A 15,626-nucleotide genomic window follows, 5' to 3' on the forward strand; every position below is an offset into this window, starting at 1 on the left:
CTTTCACAACACTGAGGTTTAAAACATGGACCGAGGTAGAGGGTCTACGGAGAAAATCACAGGTCATTTTGGACGATTCGTTAAGGCATAAAGTTGTGCAAATTGGCAACCTTGAGGATGTAAATTGATTTGTGGTGGCATGTGAATTGTGACAAACTAGCTTGCAACGGACTACGTGAATTAAAAACAAAGCGTGTCCGGACTAAAGTACGCGACTTGGTGTCGTAGTTATAGCAAAACCGATCTTCTAGTATTAAGGTAGCGTCATGATACGTACACCCATCAAGAGTAGCCGTACACCTGCCCTAGATATTTTATCGTAGGCTAAATTCTTGCCATTGAAAAAAAGTACGACGAATGACATAATATTGGTCTTCAACATCGTTCAGTTTAACGCTGACGCGCGTGGCTCACACAATCAGGCGTGATTCGCTGGAAGTTGAAGTTGAAGGACTAGATGACATTAATCAGAGGATGTGATGACATTGAGGTCCGACATCCCGGCCGCAGAAACAATAGGTTCCATTCAACTTGGTTTTTTTTCTCGGTTTTAAAGGAAGTCACTATGACTGTTCCACATTTTTAGTGAAAACCGGAAATGTTGAACCATACACGAACTTGGCTATTAACCACTCACATTCGCTCGTAATCCAATGTGATGCAATGGAAGGCAATATAATAATGGAGCCGTTCTATCACATAGATGGGTTAAACTTGTTACCAAGTCATATGAATGAACGTTGATTGACGATCACTATACCAACCACTCTCATGGGCGTCGCCAGGATTTTTGGAAAAAATGTTGGCCAAAAAATGCTTGCATTTCTCAACACATTCTCGATTTATCAGTTTTAGAGGGGGGCAGGGAAATTTTGCCCCCCCCCCAACTCATTAAATTTACACCACTTTGTCTTCGCGCCTCTTTTTCTTTTCTTTTTTTTCTTTTCTTTTTCTTCCTTTTTTTTGTTTTTGTTTGCTTTTCCTTGCCCCCCCCCTCGCGACGCCCATGACCACTCTATCCATTGCCAGCGCTCCGCCCACAATAGGGAGTCTGAGGCTGGATATGGCCTCGATTGCTGCCCAATCAATGTAGACCAGCGTGATAGCAACAAATTGTATTATAACCTTCAACCCATTTAACAACGTCAAAACACCTTTCTGAAGATCCTACTAGCCTTGCTTCATACCAGAGCCCTCTGGCCTAAGTTCTTTTTATACCTGATTTCACACAAAACCGATCACATAAATTATTCCAGAAATGCCATGAATGCATTACTAGGGTGCTTCGAGTTGTAAATATTAAGATACATCAGTGTGGAACATTGGCGTTCAGTGTACGCACAAATCTGGAAGCAATGCAAGTGATCTATTATTAGAGAACTAAAAATTGCTGACGAATGACAGCAGTATACGTGGTGTGTATACTTACCTCAGACGCCGTGGAAGCTGCACAGAGAGCGGGTAGTAGTAACCACACAAAGTGATGAGCTTCCATCATTTTCATTGATCTCCGTCCTGATGATACTGAATAAGATGTCCGTCGATGCAAACACACTATGATATGAAATTGGACTGAGCTAGAAACTTTTGGCCGGCTGCTTGGTTGAAGGAATTTAAATTTGAAAAAAAAAACCTGCCCGCGCTTTTAGCAAGATTTACAGCTGATTGCCGGTCTTGATCCTTTGCTAAGCTTCCTGAGTTTGCCCTAAACTGTTCTTATGACATTCACCATCACCTGGTCAGTGAGAACCAATCTCTATAGTTTGTCCTAGACAAAAGCCACCGTCTGGTCACACCAAACAACAATACGTGCCGCTGCGATGAAGCCCCAGCTAGCTCCAACTTTGCCAAAGTTGGCCGAGCTGTGTCAGCAACTCTCCACTCGATCCGTCGCTCACCGCACGCCGGCCTTCCAGCGATCCCTTACCCACTCAGCTTGCCACGGCACAGAGAAGACCCGGCAGCACACTCACACAACCTCACCGCGCGAACTCTCGGCACCAAAAGGGGAGAGCGTACAGCAGGGACACACCATCTGGGCTTCTGCGCTGCGCGCGCATCGCACACACCGTGTAAAACGAGTTCCTCATCCCCGCTGTGACCTCCTGTACCGTCTAGGTCAGCCATCACTCATTCGCATATTATTATTATCCCCGGGACCAGCTTGAGTTTTAACATGATATTACTGGCATTTTTTTCACGGTGCAGACCGTGCAGACCAAGCAAAAAGTCTCCTGGGAATTTGGAGGGGTCAGGGGCGCTGTGAGCCCCCCCCCCGGGCCCCTACACATGAACTGGCTCCGGGAAACCCTTTGCTGAGAGTATTTTGGTCCTTGGGATTGTTTATCATTACCCTTCAGGAAACTAGAGTTTTACTGGCTTCATAAAGTGTGCCCCTGTGAATCTCAGTCCCAACATCTGTTTCAGCACGCCAGTTAAAGTTAAACGAAACATACGGGGTGAGTCACAAAAATAGGAAAACCCAAATGACATGACCATTTTTTAATGAAGTTCTGCACGTAGCACTTTCAAAATCGAGGATATGAAAATCCAATAAATAAGCTTTCTTTTAGTACAAGTATCAATCAAATCACTCGACATGTACTTCTCAATTTACGGGATTTTGAACACAACCACCGTTTTTAAGTTCTGTCCACGGATACAAACTTCAAGGATACAAACTTCTTGAGGTCCTGGCTGTAGGAACAAGGTGTTCCCTGGATAAACAAGAGAAGGAAACTACAAGCGAAGGGAAATTGGGGGTCAGCAATGGCCAGGGCCACTGCGCCGTGCGGCGGAAGTTTCCTCTCAGGAAGGTATATGAAAACCGCGTGAGGAAGAGACTTGGAATGCACTAAGAACTGTAGCGATAAAGTAGGACGCGTGATCGGGGGTTCGTATAATTTATGCCGGGGAGGGAGGAGGGGGAGGGGGGAGGGGGGGTCGAAGATTAGTTTTCAAGAATCGATTATTCCGTAAACTTAATTTCAAGAAACGGACGCTTAATGTTTTTGTATCGATTTTTATGACTGCAATCGGTATATCACACGAACTAAAATATTATTGTATTGTACTATGACTGTATGACACTTTGTTGGGTTTAACAATGGCGAAATATAATTATAAAGAATTCGAATTAAATGAGACTTGCAGGTTTGCATGGTGAACATGAAGAATTCAAATCGTCTCAATTTCAGATAGGGGACAAATCATATCTGATGTCTCCAAACATGACTGAAATGAAGACAAATAAACCGAGCGTGTGCTAGTTTTAAAAAAATGCTCAAAACAAAGGAAAAGCCAATAAACTTCAGTATCCAGTCGTTGATTGGTGAAATTTACTTCCAAGTTCTCTTCAACTGTAAGTTCCAACGCAAAATAAATGATTTGGGCATGCGTTATCGATCGATGGTCATTTTGGTCGTTTATATTTTCGTCAAGATTTTCCTGTGAATGAAAAAAAATGAACAACCTTCACTCAGAGATACCCTCTCCCAAGCGGAAAAAACTTGGATGATTCATAACTATTCAGTGGCCAGACTCAAAAACACATACACAATCGTTTAATTAAGATTCAATTTAACGCATGTATCAGTATTAAAAGGGCCTTTATTTTTGTAAGACATTATGGATAACTCAGATATCAATAAATATAAAGCAACAGTACTATTTGTTTGATTATCCTCTTAAAATGCAATAAATACTAAAGATTCTTAATGACATAGAAGAACATTGAGGCATTTTTTAAATGTAAACTTCGCGAGGTAATAACCTGCTATTTGAACTGTCTAATAACTGTCTAATAACTGTAATAAATCAAGCTTACTGAGATAAACCACTTATATATAATATCTAAAAATACTATATTACAAATATATTTAAAGATTTAAATAAATATGCAAACATCCATCACAACCATTGTGTCTCAAAGATGCTCAAAATTCACTGGTTTATATTATAATAGGACGGTCTTTGGGGCACTGATTTAAAACGACTTGCAATGAGACTAGTTTTCTAATCTCGGCTTTGTTATGGTCTGACTTCATTTCGGGCTGCGGCAACGAAATAAAAAGTTAGTCTCCAAACTTTTGGAATCATGATTTAGACGATTTAGTGTTTCTGTATAAACAGAAAAAAAGCTACACTAAATCGTAAGGTTTCGGCTCAGAGGACTCAGATCTTGAGTTGATGCTCGTAACCAAAGCCGGAGACAAGCCGAGGTTTGGATACCGCTTAGCAACCACTCACAGCTCATCCCTGCCAATAAATCGTCCACTGAGGGCGCTCAACAATCGAACCAGCACCTTGTATCGTCGATGCCTCACTCCTGTCGTCTTGAGGTACAAAAGCCGCAGGTACGCTTACATTCACGCCTCATGGATCTAGTCGTCTCGCAGTGACCTTGATCCTTCCACAGGCTGCAATAATCACTCTTATCCATGCACCTCCTACCTAAAGAATCAAAAGGAAAATATAATATTCAGTTGTATATCGTACATAAAAAAAAAATCCCTCTTCGGCCCTCTTGCCTTATAGTTGGAGTAGCGCCACCATGCGATACATTTTGCAAATGACGGACGTCAGAGATTGAAGAAGGAAAATAAGTTAATGCTTCCCTTCATTAATACTGCAAGAGTTGGTCGAATAATCAAATTTATTTCTAGTCGTATTTCTAAAATTCAAAGTTGCGCCTTGTTGTTTGCGCGCGTATAAAGGGCGCCCGCATCCGTGAACCGCTGCTAAGTCCAATAACCCGTGCGCACTGAAACATCGCATCGCGCTATTAAGGACGTCTTGGAACCAAGACTAATTTATTTCACGTCGTGGAGTCAAAGGTCATATAAAATTCGAAGGTCATACAAAGGTCATATCAACGAGGTCAGCGATGCGGAAAACTCACCTGAACCTGGTCCACAGATCCTGCAGCTCATCTGGCAGTATGTGAACATGTAGGATCTGTTGGTCTCACAGCTGCCTGAACGAGCCCACTGGCGACACCTGGAATCCATATCTTGGCAAGCTAAAAAAAAAAGTTGGGAAGAAAGACATTATGAAAATAAGAAGCTGAAACCAAATTGTGAGGGCAAACGCGGTACTGGCATAACCCCTGCCTCTTGCAGTTTGGAAATAGGTCCGACACTGGCTAGCCGGATCGCAGCCAGATAACATGATCCTGCAGGACACTGGTTTTAAAAAGCCCGAGTTTTACATTGCACCCTCTTTGTGTACAGGAGTCAACACCTTCATTTGAAGTCGAAAGTCGACGTTGCATGCGCATTCTCTCTTTTTCTCTCTTATATACCAATCATATTGCAAGTGACCTCTGATTTCTTTGAGTTGTCATTTGATAAACTTCATTTTATACCCGGTGACCAGGGGTGAACGCTTCCGCGTGCGCATGTGCGCTAGGCACGACTACCCACAATGCTTCGCGACGTAGCGGTCAACAGCTTGAATAGGTCTTTGGGTATGGGCCTTATGCACGAGTTGGCCATATTGAATTGAAAGTGAGGTAGAAGAAAAATGAAAGCAAGTTGATTACAAATTAATTCCAGTCTGCTTCAATTAATAATTTAAAACTTGGAATTAAACATTCCCTAATTTTATAGCCAGATTTACAAAAATGACATAATAAGGCTGCATTATGCCTGCATAAATGGACTGGCGCCATCCCATTCAACAGTCAACAATCATGTGAAATACATTTAGGGAACTCGACAAAAATGGCCAACTCGTGCATAAGGCCCATGAGGGAATCCCAGGTCCCTTCGGGTCATCCAAAATGATTTCTTAGAAACAGAGGCGAAGTCCGAACCATCAATTTGCAACTTGGTTGATGACAATTCCATGACGCTAAAGTCAATGCTTTATTGTTTTGTCATAGTACATGTTCAGTCACCAGTTTCTTTTGGCCTCGAATTCGAGCCCAACGAGCCGCTGTACTGGGACATACAGACGTATTTCTTTGGGTTTCCCCGTCCCCCTAATCCTCCCCTACAACGAATCGGCGTCGCGAGAGGGGGGGGGGGGGCAAGGGGGAAATCCCCCCCCCCCCGAAAAAAGGGGGGGGGGAGGAAGAAAAAAAAAGAGAGAAAAAAAAATGAGGCGCGAAGTCAGATTGGTGTAAATTTAATGGGCTGGGGAAGGGGACAAAATGTCCCTGCCCCCCCCCCCCCCTTTAAAACTGATAAATCGAGAATATGTTGAGAAATACAGATTATTTTTGAGGAAAAATATGTTTAGCTCCCCTCTAGAGAAAATCCTGACGACGCCCATGCAGATCGATCTGCCACTTGAAGCAATTAATGTTTAGATTTGTAAAAGTCAACTTACAACAATTGTAATACCGACTTAGCTCCAGCTTATCGGTGGCGCTGAGGCCCTCCCTGTTGCCGATGATTTCGTCCGTTGGATCGGGCACAATCGTCGGTTCATCGTTTTTGCTGAAGGCCTTCTTGTTGAAGTGCATGACTGAGCGAAAGTCGTAGGTTGTGTTCAGGTGGTCTAGGGTAGACTGGTCGTATTTTTGGAAGTTGTGCCTTTCTCCTGGGATAGCAAGATAGGTAAAAAAGGTGATTAAAAAAAATAAAAAAATTAATAAGTCGACGATAAGCATGAATTCGTAAACCTGTCAATGAAAGGTGTCAACGAAAGTTTATGCAAAAATACAAATGATTTCTTTCTGTTATTGCAGTTTGCTTATGTTCTTGGAATTTGCAATTTTGGAGAGGCGGGACGTTTGAAAATGTCTAGTCATGTGTACACGGAGGACCTGTCATCAGATGTAACGTTAGATGCGAGGAGTAAATAGTAAATAAATATGATTTGAAATCAGAATTATTTGATCAACCTGAGTCACTATATCTGGTTTGGCAAGTCTCTGGACCCCCAGTCTGAAAAAAAAGAGTGGAAGCTGACATGGAAATCTCACCCGACTTGATATTGTCCCAGTGGATGGTAACAAACTCGTCCCGATCAGGCCGATTGTGCTCGTGTCCGAAGCCTAGAGCATGCATGAGCTCGTGCGCGATGGTGCCTTGATTGGACAGACACGTCTCGTTAAGGGAGAGCTCCTGGGAGCCGCCACTACGACCAACGTAAGACCAGCACCTGAGCAGTGGGATAAAAAAAGGCATTCGATCAACAAGCATGAACAAGATTTGGCCATGGCGGTGATGACGAGTGAGGAAAAGGAACGTTTTAGCAATATGGCAAAGACAAGTGTACTCGAACTTGAACTCACCCGTCTTTTGGTAGGATGTGAATGTAGTCTGTTTCGTTTGTCCGGCTGACGAACCGGATGCAAGAATTCCTGTGGAAGATCTTGAAGGTGGCTACAATCTTCCCCCGTGAAGTAGCATCTTCAAGGGAGAGAAGACATAAAAAAAATACCTTTAAAAACACCCCATTGTCAGCTGCTAAATCGATGAGATTTAAACCTGACTACCATTCCTCTAACTGACTCATTGCATGGTAGCCATCTCGCAGGTGCAATGCTTTTGGCTCACGGTGATACGCTAGACCCTTACGTATCCCATTGAACAAAAGCACGCGCCGAACAAAAGCATTGAACAAAAGTAGCTGTAATGCAAATTATCTAGTACTATCACAAATTTTCATGCAATTTGTAAAGGCAACTTGAAACATTCTAAAAGAATCAAACACTTCGAATACTTGACACCACATCAATATTTATTCTTACCGTAAGAGTCGTCGATGGTGTACGGGACCACGCCTTGGGGCCAACGTTTTGAACGGTCTCGGAGAGCATTTCTCTTGTTAACGTCGTGCTGCAATAGATACAATTTTAATGTGTGTTATAAATTACTTTTCAGGCGATAGCTCAATGGACCAAAATTAAATGTTGTCGGGTACCGTCAGGCGCCATCCGACAATGAGGAAATTGGAAGTTCGGGGGGGGGGGGAAGATGAGACTTATCAGCTTTTTGGAGCGGAGGGTCAATTTTCGGTAAACATTATGAACATTTTGGTATATCGCAGAGGAAAGACAACTAACGGAAAAGTGTAATCAATGTATGCGTCAACCGTCATTTGCAGTATTTTTTGGGGGGCGGGGGGGGGGGGGGGGTGGGGGGATTAGGGCGGGGCTGGGAGGGGGCTCTGAGGAATTCACACCTGTTGATTATACCTACCGATGCTTGCGTGTTTCCATGGTGGGTATGAACAGTCATAATGTCTCCCTCTACGAGCCAATGCTTGATTTCTGTCAATTAACGGGAGGAAAGGGAAAAGGAACAAAACAAAAATTATGCTCTCTTTCAAAAATAACCCCCATTGTCGTGGTAATTCATGCACAATGAGGTAATATGGTTATGTATACTATGTGAGTTGCACAACCATAGGTTTAAAACAAAATCCCGAATGTTTCCCTCATTAGGAAATTAGTTTTCCTCCCCGGTAAATAACGATATAAGAGACTAAATATAAAACAAGCAAAACAAAGGCATGCTTGTTTATTCTGCGTTATTAAACAATATGTTAAATGCACTAGATGAGCTCAATATCCGGTAGTTGCGAAAGATGAAAGAGGAATATTCTATAAAAAGGTTTTCGTGGAAATCCGTTTTCTGTAGTAATACTGGTTACATCACTGAAATATCGCAAAGTCCTTTTGTGGTTAGATCCTTTATTTGTTTTCTTTTGAGGGAATGACATAAAACATTGGACTGCAGGTCAAACGTTTCCGTCTGCATTAAAAAAAAGTGCTCTAAATTTCGCAACCAGTCTGAATAATTCCCCACAATCGGAATTGCAGAAGTAATAACTTGATGACAATGATTTGCCTCTTAGTACGGCAGGTATGTGATGGGATTGTGCCTTTGATGATTCAAGCATGGCATTTGGCACACAGTCAGAGTATGTCATGAGAAAGATGGTTGGCTACATGACCATCGTAGATTTGTCCTTTGAAAGAAATATATAGGTACAATAACAAGCAATGGCAGCCATTTTGAACATTTTGCAAATTTCTTGTTATTCTACCTATATTTTTTTCAAAGGACAAATCTGCGATGGCCCTACAGCCAGATATCTTTCTTAAGACATGCTCTGACTGCTTGCCAAATGCCATGCTTGTATCATCAAAGGTACAATTCCCTCAAATATTTCCCCTATCTGCCCCACTATCTAATTATATTGGGCAAACTGTTTGTTTTTTGGCATTAGTGATTGCATCACTAATGAAAAAAAAAGGAGCGCGAACGCCGAGAATATAGTTTTTTGTTTTAATGATGACTGGCTTTCGAAAGAGTTTTTCTCACGCAAACATGCTGGGACCGCGCCACAAAGAACCTGAGCAAGACCTACCGTTGGGGGCGCTCTCGTTCTCCAACAGAATGAGCTCCATGGCAACCATCTCGGAGCTATTGCTAATGTTCCAAGGTTCTGTAGAGGAACGATGCAGCAACGTTAGATTGTTGTGGTCGTGGTGTAGTGGTGATGAGTTGGTGGTGGTGATATTGATAATTATGTTGATGAAGAGGTTGTGTTTTATTCAGTGGTGAACTCGAAAATTGTCAAAGGGCAGGGATAAAATCAAAAGCAATATTTTTTTTTTTTGGGGGGGGTTGAGCTTTTGAAGTCCAAAATGTATCGAGGGGGGGGGGGGGAGGAAATGAAGTTTTGAGGTCAACACTAAACAATTCCCAATATTGTTTGAGATTGCATAGATTAAGGATTGTTTTCTGTGTCAGTTATGGAACTCCGATGGAAATAAGCCTCTGTACTTGTTAATAGCCTTTTATCATAGTGCTGTCCCTGATCAAATCAATTGTCCTCCGTTTCCTTATCATTGTATTCTTGTGTGAAGTACATGTTGTTATTGATATTATCTGAATACAAATTTGGTTAAACGGGAGGGGGGGGGGAGGTTGGTTGGCCATCAGGAACATACCCTTATTAAAGACTTATTAAAAGACTTTTGACTTTTTCCCCCGATTTCATTCAACTTACCCTCAAACGCTGTGTCCTCGAATGCAATCTGGAGAAAAAGCAGAACAGGCTTATTTTAATTAAATAGGCCTATGTATTTTTTTTTCTAGATTTTGGGTAAAGAATTTTGGGGAAGTTTTGTTTTACCGCTGCCTTTTTTCAGTATAAAGCCCCGTCGCAAGTCTTCAAGACCTGTTCAGATCGTGGTCAATCTTTTGATGAAGGTTTTCCCAGTTATTTCAACACTTATAGCACACACACACTTCCCTATATCGATACTTTAACTTCGTCCCCGAACATCGTCGAGCTCAATTCTCAATTTCAATTTCAAAACGCCACTAATGTATTTCATTTCAGGTGCAGTATAATTCATATTTGTAGCATTCTGGTTCGTCTTAATTTCGATGAAATCGTCTCGTGTGGCGATGTTGGTATTGGAAAAGCAAATAGGCCCTACGTGATGTAAGTGTTAACATAACTGAGAACACCTTTAAGTTTAAAACAAATTAACTGGACATTTTTTTTTGGCTATTTTTCTAATGAAAATGACGCTACCTCAATTGTGTCTTGATTTGTCGATGATTGTAGAACATCGGATGACCCATGCGAGCTTGCTTCCGAGTAACCCGAATGCCAATCAGATGAATCCACCTTAAAAATAAAATACAAGCAGTCAGTATAATTGACGCCTGACTTTCATATTACGAATATACGAATATACATGTATATTCTACCAGTACCTGCCTGTTTACTTACTAAAATGGCTTTTGTTCTTTTTCTTCGATATCAACGCATCAGAATTCACACATCAGTGTAATTTGAAATGCAAGCAAGGTCATCGTTAAACCAGTCACATTGGAATTTAATAGGAAACGTAAGCCATCGATGAAGCATCAGTTGAAAAAGTAGTGAAAGTGGCAAGGTGAAATGAAATAAGCCTCGGTAGTTTGCCAAAAAGCCGCATTTATACCTGCAACTTAAACAAGAATGACATGTCACAGACCTACACTCAACCAAAAAAGAAAGTCCCCCCTCAATTCTTTTTTTGTTTAACTCAACAACTACTGGGCACATCTTGCTCAAATTACGACTGATCAGTACAGAAATTCCTTAGCAATCCAGCCATACTCTTTGTTTGGCCGAAAACAGTGATAATTGTACAAAATAGTGCAATTTATGACAAGTGGTACCGAAAAAAGTTACACCTTTGTACACTTGCAAGGTGAGTTTGAACCGCAACATGCAGGTTTACAAAAGTGCAACTGTTTTCGGTATCATTTGTCATCAATTGCATAAATTCGTACACATTATCACTGTTTTGGGGCCAAATAAAGAGTATTGCTGGATTGCTAAGGAATTTCTGTACTGATTAGTCGTTGTTTGAGCGAGAGGTGCTCAGTGGATTTTGAGTTAGACAAAAAAGTATTGGAAGGGGGACTTTCTTTTTTGGTTGAGTGTACATGTTTAACGATTAATCTTCATGGGTGTGCATGGTGTTGTCAACAAAACGAATGATCAACGCTTTCAATGTTTAATATCTAAAATTAACTTATACACTTCTTTACTTTTAAAAAGTGGAATTCGGTATAGAACATTTTTTGCGAATAGGGAAAATATTGATGAATCAATCCTAGCAATAACCAAAATAAAACCAAAGAAAAAACACCCCAGATAATATGCAGGAAGTGGGAAATGTAGGGAATTGAAACTAAAACCCCCAGAAAATAACACCCAAAATTTCGACAACATCAATCAGACAGGTAACGTTGATAACAGCGGAACCGTATCGGAGTTACACCCATTAAAGCAATAACCATTAATTTTGTGAACCTGAAAATCCTGTCGGATATCCAGCTTGGGGGCGTAATATTTCTTTCCGGATAATAAAGCCACAAGTGTTTTTTCCTTTTCATGCAGGGTGAAAAATGAAAGTGGCCGAATTTGAAAAATATTTTAAAAATATTTGGCTTGCTGTATTTCGTGAAAAAAAATAGGGATAAAGTACACCTTATTGACTTTGAACTGTGAACATTTCATGTAATTTGCATACTCTATTCCCAAGTTATGTCTATTGCAATAAAAAAAAATCACAAAACTCAGCTGTCCACCACTGATAATTTACCGTTCTACGAACTGATGAATACCCACTCAATACAACGAAACATGGACGTTTTCCCACCTCGATGAATGAACGAAAAGTTGCAACGGAATACATACAAAAATCGCCATCAATATTTCAGGAAAAAAAATGATTGTCAGTAAAAATAATGTTTCAGTCTTGATTTCAATGATTAAAATGTCATTTGTATTTGAATACTTGAGTGTAATCTGCAATTCTCACTCAGCTCAATAACTTCAAACGGACAGCTATAAAAATAGGTTCTTTTATTAAAACATAACTTCTGATTGCATGGATCTACTTCAGTAATTCATGTTTTTTTTTCAGATGGGTGGAAGAGCATGCTCTTATAAAGATATTATTTCATTCGTGTATCATATTAAATTGCTTTGTAAGAAATCTTTATTCCGGGTCACTTTCCTTTTGACCCACCCTGCATAAGGTTAGATTTTACCGGCCAGTAATTGTTTGTGTGTGTGCGCGATTCCCCAAACTTTGAAAGTAAAAGGTCACTGGAACCGAGGCTACAACATTAACACACAAACAGGCAATTCAGTTATTTCGTAAGAAGTATTAGAAAATGAAAGTTAAACGTCGCAGAGCCTGCATGCCCCACCCCGGCATCTACATGAACGTGTCACGACAGGTCTTGCACAACGATTGCGACATCTTTGTTTAGCGGAGATCAGGGGAAGGAATGCATGCTTGCATCCGATTCCCTAAGCCTCTGTACTAATGACGTCACTCTTTGTTTACCTGTGCACTTTTTTTTATTGAGCCAGTGGGGGCCCATGGACCACTGAGCACCATAGGAAAGCATAATGTAATTATAAGATGGAATTTTTTGAGCATAATGTAAACAAAGTGTGACGTCATTAGTACAGAGGCTATTGAGAATCAATTATCTTACTCCGCGTTTAAACGTCAACTTAAAGTCAATTTTTAAAAAGTGACTTTGCTGCATTGGTAGCATGTGGCTTTAAAAACATGAAAAAAATTGACATAGAAAATGATAAAGCACAGCAAAAAGAACGATTAAAAATCATTTTTGTTAAAAGATTGTCTGTGGTTCGAGTGTTATCCCGCTAAACTTGAACGATAATGAAATGCCGATTTAAAGTTCCGTTGTTGTGAAGGTTTTGAAGGTTTTGTTACATTAAGACCTGGAATGTGCAGGGCAGTCGCCAACTTCTCAACGAGGCCTACACTGATGTTATTTAAAAAAAAAATGGTTTTAATTTCGTTCTTCCAATTATAACAATCAAATAAGCCTGGAAGAAGTTTGTCCTGTAGTTATTGCTCCGGGTACAAACATTGTCCCCTCCAAAAAAACTAAAGTAAAACAAAAACTGGCAAAAAGACAAATATATCATGGATGATCCTTACAAGTGTCTCGAAAACAGGTGCATTTTAAAATATTGATTCAATCAATTTTAATTTGTAGTTGCATGACAAAATCAAATTGCAGATTTCCATCCAAAACCTCATCAACCCCCTCCCCTAAAATGCGTGAAAGTCATAAACACCGTGTTTAACTTGATTTAATAACACCCCAGTTCTCAAGATCAAGAACACGACAAAAGAATTAACAAATCGTAGCCCCCCCCCAAAAAAAAAAAATTGCCTTTGAAATTTCGAAAGCAGCCAAAGCTTACAGGACCTTTTGCTCTCAGGATTGAACTAAAAATAATACCGCATCACCCTTGCGCTCTAGTTATGCAATCGTAACTTTCACAATATTATGGAAATGACAACATATTCAAGTGGGGATTTTTTTTCTGAAGGTTGTAACAGATGGATAAGTTAGATAACAATAAAAAAGAACACTATTATAAAGAAGAAAACATACTTTAAGTTGCTCTTTCTAAGGAAAAAAAATGACATCCATTGAGCGTTGTACTGAGGATATCTTTATAAGATGCCTGATGCTTTGTTCACACGAGTACAGCGTGAGAATCTTGTGCTTTCAAGGTTACTGAATTAAATTTTAAAACTATTATCCGTAATGAATAAATTAAAACAAAAATACAGATGGCTACTGAATGTTGGTTCCTCGGAAAGTTCTTTTACTTACCGGGTAGGCCACAGCTGCAAACACATGCAAAAGAAGAACGCAGACCGCGGTCCTCATCGTACAAACATTCGGTTCCATCTTCAATTCTCCTGTTTCAGAATTCACGAAGTCCACTCGCAGCAAAGACACAAACTCGCAACCAGCCAACAATTAGAGAGCGCCAACCTGCTCATAGAAGAGTGAAAGTGCCGATGAGTGTGAAACAGGCTTTCACGGTGCTCTTTTATACTTTCGAATCACGGCTCTCTGGTCGTTCGAGGAAATGTGTAGTGCATGGTACACGGGATGTTCGAGTAATAAAACAGCCGTCTGGTTGTCGCATGATCATGAATGGACAAGCTGCAGTTAGTACTGCACAAAATGACGTCATGTCATAGAGCAAGTTTGGACGACGCGTTTCTGCCAGTAGATCCGCCCCCGTGTAATTGGCATCTATACTCTCGCACTTCCTTTATCTACTAGCAAGCACTTTTTCACAAGGTTCATGAATTAACTCCAATACGTCAACTTAATTCGACCTTAAAAGAAAAAGCTGATGTAATGTTAGTGTCGGGGAGGCAATATGGGCTCTATAGACTTTGTCAAGACGCCGACCTAAAGAGGGGGTGGTGGCCCTTTTTAGTTTACGGAAAAGTACTGGACGAAAAACAGCATTGCACACTTTTACCAAAATGAACCAAAAGAATGATAACAGAGTGCAGTAATGTTAACAATAATTAAAGTGTTATGATTCGAAGAAAAAAGTACATATTATCACAAAAGTTATGAATCTTTTATTGAGCAGTAGGCCTTGGTTTCTGTTGTCCTGGGATGACCCGCGATGACGTCTGGCATGCTGTTCCATACTGGAACCAGGAGGTAGTGCGTAAAATGCGTATTTTGTGAAAACTTTTGGTGCATTTCATATTTTGAGTTTATAATAAACAAAAAGAAACTTACATTCAAAAACGGGACTACATGAGACTGTGAATGATTCCTGCAAAAAAAGGAACCCATTATTTGCAAAATACAATTAAAAACGATAAGAACCCCTCCGTTTCATGTTAAGTTATCACCCTTTCAGAATCAATTTTTCATCAAGAACAAAATAACGAGGAAATTGCATTAGCCAAAAAGAAGGATTGTGATGTACATGCAAACGGTCTCCCCCTAGAGAAGAAATAGCTAGCCGTGACAAGGGTGCATTAGTTAATATAGTGTGAATGATTTTAGGATTTTATTGAAAATATGGCATGAGGCCCCCCCCCCCACCACCTATTGATTTTCGGAGGCCTAAGTGTCTGGAAAAAAATAACCGGTCAACATTTCAGCACACCTCCCTGAAAAAATTCTGGATCCACCGTGCTAGCCCCCCCCCCCCAAATATTGGTTCTAGAACCGCGCCTGCGAGGGACCTCTGCATGATGGTTGATTGTTGTTCCTAAGGCGGATAATAAAGCTTCCTAAAATTACACCAAAAACAGATTTTGTTATATTCTCAGA

General features: G+C 40.6%; 2 protein-coding genes across 3 annotated transcripts in view; both read right to left on the reverse strand.

Moving 5' to 3' along the window:
- The window catches only part of LOC119738127 (balbiani ring protein 3-like), a 31,720-nt gene extending 29,690 nt beyond the window's left edge, over positions 1-2,030 (reverse strand). The window contains exon 1 of the mRNA XM_038212869.1: positions 1,430-2,030. Within this exon, the coding sequence (XP_038068797.1) occupies positions 1,430-1,504 (75 nt within the window). The 5' untranslated portion in view covers positions 1,505-2,030. The remainder of the gene's footprint in view (positions 1-1,429) is intronic.
- A 1,561-nt stretch (positions 2,031-3,591) lies between these two features.
- LOC119738310 (high choriolytic enzyme 1-like) lies at positions 3,592-14,424 on the reverse strand. 2 transcript variants are annotated; one of them, XM_038213155.1, is made up of 11 exons: positions 14,145-14,424; positions 10,507-10,602; positions 9,973-10,000; positions 9,328-9,405; positions 8,154-8,224; positions 7,703-7,790; positions 7,244-7,361; positions 6,932-7,110; positions 6,334-6,546; positions 4,901-5,020; positions 3,592-4,452 (listed from the first exon to the last, which is right to left on the reverse strand). In XM_038213155.1, exons 1-11 carry the CDS (start codon positions 14,220-14,222, stop codon positions 4,322-4,324), a joined length of 1,200 nt encoding a protein of 399 aa, XP_038069083.1. In that variant the 5' UTR covers positions 14,223-14,424; the 3' UTR covers positions 3,592-4,321. The 2 variants fall into 2 exon arrangements, with proteins under 2 accessions (XP_038069083.1, XP_038069084.1); XM_038213156.1 differs by lacking the exon at positions 9,328-9,405.
- Between the last annotated feature and the right edge of the window lie 1,202 nt (positions 14,425-15,626).

The sequence above is a fragment of the Patiria miniata genome, unplaced genomic scaffold (assembly GCF_015706575.1).
Source record: "Patiria miniata isolate m_02_andy unplaced genomic scaffold, ASM1570657v1 HiC_scaffold_3, whole genome shotgun sequence".
In the NCBI taxonomy this organism is placed as follows: Eukaryota; Metazoa; Echinodermata; class Asteroidea; order Valvatida; family Asterinidae; genus Patiria; species Patiria miniata.